Source organism: Salmo trutta, chromosome 3, assembly GCF_901001165.1.
Source record: "Salmo trutta chromosome 3, fSalTru1.1, whole genome shotgun sequence".
Lineage (NCBI taxonomy): Eukaryota > Metazoa > Chordata > Actinopteri > Salmoniformes > Salmonidae > Salmo > Salmo trutta.
Genome location: NC_042959.1, coordinates 59,379,712 through 59,385,771, shown reverse-complemented (window position 1 = coordinate 59,385,771; position 6,060 = coordinate 59,379,712). Strand labels below are relative to the sequence as shown.

Below are 6,060 nucleotides of genomic sequence, written 5' to 3'. Positions count from 1 at the left end.
CTCTCTCTCTCTCTCTCTCACACTCTCTCTCTCACTCTCTCTCTCACTCTCTCTCTCACTCTCTCTCTCACTCTCTCTCACTCTCTCTCACACTCTCTCTCACACTCTCTCTCACACTCTCTCTCACACTCTCTCTCACACTCTGTAAGCTCCTCTAGCAGACTGACACAGTGACCTGTCAGTATCTTCAATAAAAACACATCTGTTGCTTCCTCCTAATCTCAGCTAATGTATGCATAACCCTGCCCCCTCCCAGCCCAGCCCACTCTCTCTGACAGACATCCACACTGACTGACTCACTTGCATCCAGCTAAAGGTGACAGACAGACAAGTCACACAAATAAGTAACAGAGGATATCTATTTGAAGTGCAATATAAAAATGTATTGTTTAAGGTGAAAACCCAAGTTTTTTTTAACATTTGGATCTTTTGACACTTGGATAACACTTAAGTAATAATTGGGTCACAGTGTTTAAGGGTGACATTTCAGAGAGAAATTGATTGATTGACTTTCTCCTGTTAGCCACTCCTCCATCATCAATACATTGATTTCACAAGACATGCCACCATTTGTCTTTGCCCACTTTATTAGTTCATCCACAGTAGAATACATGCATAAAATACAAATAGTAGAAATAGTTATTCTAGAGGGGGCTAAAATGTTGTACTTATGGTAAGCAATAACCCTCATTCAGGCTATGCAATAATACCTGTTCAAAGGTCAAATAGGGGTGGTTATATTTTTCCTGTTACACACATGTACAAGTGTGTAACCTATTCATTGTGTGGTGAAATGGACATGTGTTGTTTGCATATCCCACTCCCCATGAGACACCCTGGGAGAGTGGAGTCACAGCATGGAATCAGACATTACTGACGGCAACCCGGGGACTCAAGTAGCACAATACTGTCACCTACAGCATAATTATCATGGTCACAGCTTGGATGGAAATATATCCTGCACCTACTTTAATAGTGAAAGCTCATAAAAATAAGCAGCAAACAGCTTCGTCCCCTCGATGTAGTTGTACCTGAGAGAGAAAAACAAGATTCAGTATTTTACTGAAGATGATGTTTGCCATGATTCATCTGCCATGTAAAAAATAAAAAGCGAATTTAGGGGAGAAACGTCTGGAATCCTCTCTTCTTTTTCTCATCCCCTCTTACCTGCTGATCTTCTCATTCTGAGAGTGCTCTCCATCATCATGGCCACCTATGGGCAGCATCATCACACTCTTGCCTGTCTCCTCCTGGAAGTTCTGAGCGATAGGGATGGTGGAGCCCTCACGGATAAGCTCCGGGTCCACTCCAAACACTAACACAAAGGTAAACCGCATCTTAACTTAAACAATGAAGTTAGACATGGTTTCAAATGAGAGAGGTTATGTAAATGGCCTCTACAACTGACCCTCTCTGACTGCCCTTTGTCCAGCAACGTACTGTGGGTCCTTCAGGTTAGCCACCCAGGGTTTAGCCCCAACAGTTGCGGTCACCCTCAGCCTGTTAGGGCTTTTTAGAGTGGAGAAGACCTGCTGAAGGTGCTCCTTCACCTGTGAAACATGGCATTGTGACAGGGGAGAGTTTGACATGGAGGCTTGAAGAGGGTGGTTATGTAAACATTGGTCTCTGGTTTTAAATATACACATTGACTCTTGGAGTGACCAAGATAGAGCAGGCCAACGTTTCTATACTGTACACTTACTCAGAGACCAATACATTTACATTTTGGTAATTTAGCAGACGCTCTTATCCAGAGCAACTTATAATCACTTACTACTCACTCACTGGTTACAGGGATTACGGGGGTTGCAGGGGTTACGGGGGTTACGGGGGTTGTGGGGGTTACGGGGGTTGCGGGGGTTACGGGGGTTGCAGGGGTTACGGGGGTTACGGGGGTTACGGGGGTTGCAGGGGTTACGGGGATTACGGGGGTTACGGGGGTTGCGGGTGTTACGGGGGTTACAGGGGTTGCGGGGGTTATGGGGGTGACGGGGGTTGCGGGGGTTACGGGGTGTCCGTGCTTGTATTTTGATCCTTAAAGGGTTTGTTATGGGTGTTCTGTCCCAAGCCCACTACCCCTGTCATTCAAACCATGGCAGGTAGATACTCTGTACCTTCCTCTCCACATCTGGAGGGTCCATGTTGGGGACCTGTCGGATGGAGAACTTCCCTGTGACCTGTTTGGGGATGACAGTTTTGGTGCCTGGTTCTGAGAAGGCCCCCTGGATCCCGTGGATGGACAAGGATGGGTTACGCCATCGAGCCATGAGGACTTCCTCCTGTATATATATATTAACACACTTTGTTTGTTATACAGCTCAGATAGTGTGTATCCCCAAAAAAGTAATCACCCTCTGTCAAACATCGACTTCTATGGTACCCACTAACAAAACATGTCTTCCTCCTCAAGCCCAGATTAGTATAGTATGGGGCGGCAGGTAGCCTAGTGGTTAGAGTGTTGGACTAGTAACTGAAAGGTTGCAAGATTGAATCCACAAGCTGACAAGGTAAAAATCTGTTGTTCTGCCCCTGAACAAGGCAGTTAACCCACTGTTCCTAGGCCGTCATTGAAAATAAGAATTTGTCCTTAACTGACTTGCTTAGTTAAATAAAGGTAAAATAAAAAAAATTGTATAGCCAACTCCAATGGTTGTTATGCCATTATCAATGTTTGGCATGACAATGACCATAATTGGTAAGACAAGAACCTTAGTGTCCTGTAGGAAGTGTTTGACCCCAGCCACACTCTTCATCTCCTCCAGGTCAAAGCTGATGTTATCATAGAGCTTCCTCTCATCCTCAGTGAGGGGCGCGACATCATCAGTGACGCCAGGAACCAGGATCTTACCTGTGTGGTCCAACAGACTTCCTGTTTGGGAGGAATAAGAAATAATGAAGACATTTTGGGATGAAACATGTTTTAAATAGAACTGACTTTGGGTAAGCACCTTAGCTCACATACACCTTTATCTTGTTTTTTTGCTTGTTGCAGGGACTTCTGAATCTGAACTATAACGGAGTGAAATTCTAATTTTTACTATTAGACAAGAGAGTTGCGCCTATCTTTTCTTGACGATTGGATAGAGCTTTCAGTCAAACGCCTCTGTTTTCTCACCCAGTAAGGCTATCAGATCTGACATGGGCTCCTGGATAGAACCCCCGTACACTCCAGAATGGCAGTCCAGTTTAGGGCCATCAACCTGAAACACATAACAGAGGAAGATACTGAACAAATGGTACCCTGGTAGAGTGTGTCATATTTTTATTTGACCAATCAAATAAGCTATATCATCACCTCCACAAAAAAATAGCTGCTCCCTCTGGTTCCATAGGTCAGGGCTGGGGATCTGGTCGCCCACACGTTGTCAGAGATCACTATGAAGTCCACATCTGCAAAGAAGCTGTCGTTTCTCTTCCTGGTCAACTCCAACAGACCGTATGAGCCCACCTCCTCCAGACCCTCAATGATGAGTTTTATATTCACTGGTATCTCCTGAAATCAATAAATCCAGGCAATCCTACCAGTCAGTGACCATTCTCTTATTCACATACGGTTTGACTGCACTACAATCCCTCAAATTGTTTTATATTCAGACTCACAGATTACCCCAAACATTGAGGTTATGATATATGCATTACAGAATCCCTTTAATAACCATTGGAATGTAAATCAACACTGCAATGGTTAGATAATGTCTGAAAACTAACTAGAGACTGCAAGCAGAACATTAGGATTCAGATTTCAGCTGTGCTGTTTCAGGGCAAATCCTAACCTTCTTTGTGGCCTGGTAGGACTCCACAGCATGAAGCCAGGCCAGGACCGGCCCTTTGTTGTCCGTGGCCCCTCGCCCATAAAGGTTACCTAGGGAACCAAAATCTTGAGCCACCATCATCCTCATATTGTCACATTTGTAATACCAGGGTACATTAGCTAGCTGATGCTGGCCTATGAATAACAGGCAGGCAACCTGGTTGTGATTATATCATCTAAGGTTTATTAAAATATCCCGTATGGGAGCAGCAAAACAGTGAGTGGACATTCCTCTTTTCTCTAAGTAATCAAACTTAGATTTGTTTAAAATATCTCATTTTGGCCCAGTAAAACAGTGAGTGGACATTACGTTCTCTCAAAATTGACCCTCTTTTTGTCCAGCTCCTGTTATTATTTTGGACGTACATCAAACCCCTCCATTCATGGCATGTAACATGCAGCAATACCTTTGATTTCTGTTAGATTGAAGGGGTCAGTGGTCCAGCCATCCGCCATCTTGGCTGGCTGGACATCCACATGGCCGTAGATACAGAGAGTAGCTTTCTTTGGATCCCTCTCAAACTCAGCCAGTATCACCGGTGGAAGTGGCACAGTCTCCCCACTGGGCAGCTTATGTGATAGACCGGAAAGGTACATTCTTTTTAAAAGGTATTTTAAGACAAATTATTACACCCAATTGTGTGACATTATCTGGAGAATAATATGCTTGACTGGTGGTGTGTATTGTAGCCTACCTGATGAGTGCCTACATCTGCAAACTCCACTGTGCCTCCCATCTCTTGGATCCTCACTGCTGTCATGTTCAGGATCCTTTCAACTTCTCCCCATTTTGTGTGATCTCCTGAGTTACTCTGAACAGCAACCCACTCCTTCAGCCTCTGAGTCAGGCACCAACCAGGAGAGGGTCAGAATATTGCATAGATTGTATAATAATAACTAGACACAGCCATAGATTGTCTAGGTCAGGGATACGTGCAGAGAACATTGCAACAGCACCACTGACCCACATTCAGAATCATTTTGATGGTTTAATCAGAGATCACAGCATTTATCATGAAAGTGTTAAACCCCTTCCCATTTCCCCCCCCTCTCTCTTTCTTTCTCTCTCTCTCTCTCTCTCTCTCTCTCTCTCTCTCATTATTTTGCTTCGGTTTCTCTCTATTCACCTCGCTACAGCACAAAAACATCTCTATTTGTATCATTCTACAGTTCAGTAACAGAGACTAGGTATGAGTCCCAACTCCAAGTAGAAGGTCATAACAGTGCTCGTTTCTCACCTGAACAAACTGATTTTGGTGGTCATCTATGTACTGAAACAGTGGTTCCAACATGCCTGCTGCTCCAGGAGAAGAGGAAGAGGAGGAAGAAGAGGAATACAATGTGTGGAGTAACAGGAACGCAACAACAATGAGCTTTGTCTGTGAGGGAGAGTACGACACCACAGGAAGCCAGTGATTATAATAACCAAGTAATAACTTACTCCATACTGTACATTCTAGTAATATTTGCCACAATCTCGTTCCACTGGCTTCTACTTGTCTCTAGCTACTGACTTATATACTTGTACAGGTGTGGGTGGTTTGGTGAGTGTAGATTTCCATGTTCCTCCTGAGAGTGTAGGGGCATAGAAATAGAATTCCAAAACAGCACACAGCAGTGACTTGAATGGAATTGTCTGTTCTAGTAATTCAATTTCTATGGTTGTAGGTAGTCTCTGGTATCTGATTGACTTGATTGGACTCTGCCAGGGCTCGAGGATCAAAGATCAGGGTGCAGTATGACACAACACACTTAGCACTGTCTCAACTGGGATTACTGTTTAACTTTCTATCAGAACTAAGAGACCGGGAAGGATGATCCCAGAAGTTACTGTTTTAACAATATCTAGGCTACAGTACACTACACCAGCAAGGTTAGCTGCTCATGCAAACCCTGTTATGCATGCGTACACACTCACAACCCCACTCAAGTCGTCATACAATCATATTGATGTTCAATATCACACACATTTTTCTGTTAAGTAATTTCACCCTTCTTCTTCATCATGCCATCTATGAACATGCAGCCACTTCTGTTTTTCCATGACAAAGTCTTTAGTAGTGCACTTAATTAAGGAAGTCCATGAAAAAAACTGTATAGATGTTTTGTTAAAATAGTAAAGACTCACCATAATGCTGAAGAAAATAGTGTTTCCATGTGCCAAACATAAAGAGAGAACTGCAATTTTTGCTGCTTTTCGTTTTTGTGGCTGCTTTTATGTCTTGAATTCAGTGGTGGTATTGTGAAAC

At 43.6% G+C, this 6,060-nt stretch overlaps 1 protein-coding gene across 3 annotated transcripts; it reads right to left on the bottom strand.

The window, feature by feature from the left end:
- Positions 1-569: 569 nt before the first annotated feature.
- LOC115181558 (beta-Ala-His dipeptidase) lies at positions 570-6,057 on the bottom strand. Of its 3 annotated transcripts, none has more exons than XM_029743460.1 (12): positions 5,940-6,057; positions 5,050-5,108; positions 4,507-4,650; positions 4,219-4,381; positions 3,774-3,862; positions 3,296-3,493; positions 3,116-3,200; positions 2,709-2,869; positions 2,115-2,279; positions 1,409-1,550; positions 1,168-1,315; positions 570-1,031 (listed from the first exon to the last, which is right to left on the bottom strand). In XM_029743460.1, exons 1-12 carry the CDS (start codon positions 5,977-5,979, stop codon positions 965-967), a joined length of 1,461 nt encoding a protein of 486 aa, XP_029599320.1. In that variant the 5' UTR covers positions 5,980-6,057; the 3' UTR covers positions 570-964. The 3 variants fall into 3 exon arrangements, with proteins under 3 accessions (XP_029599320.1, XP_029599315.1, XP_029599327.1); XM_029743455.1 differs by having other exon boundaries at positions 5,050-5,190; positions 5,940-6,017; XM_029743467.1 differs by lacking the exon at positions 5,940-6,057 and adding an exon at positions 5,253-5,315.
- Between the last annotated feature and the right edge of the window lie 3 nt (positions 6,058-6,060).

Bases quoted from the DNA above. Each gene is read 5' to 3' on its own strand.
- LOC115181558 (XM_029743455.1), bottom strand. The intron at 4,651-5,049 runs GTGAGAAACGAG...TGCCTGACTCAG, and splicing joins ACCAAAATCAGTTTGTTCAG to AGGCTGAAGGAGTGGGTTGC. The intron at 3,201-3,295 runs GTGATGATATAG...TATGTGTTTCAG, and splicing joins GCAGCTATTTTTTTGTGGAG to GTTGATGGCCCTAAACTGGA.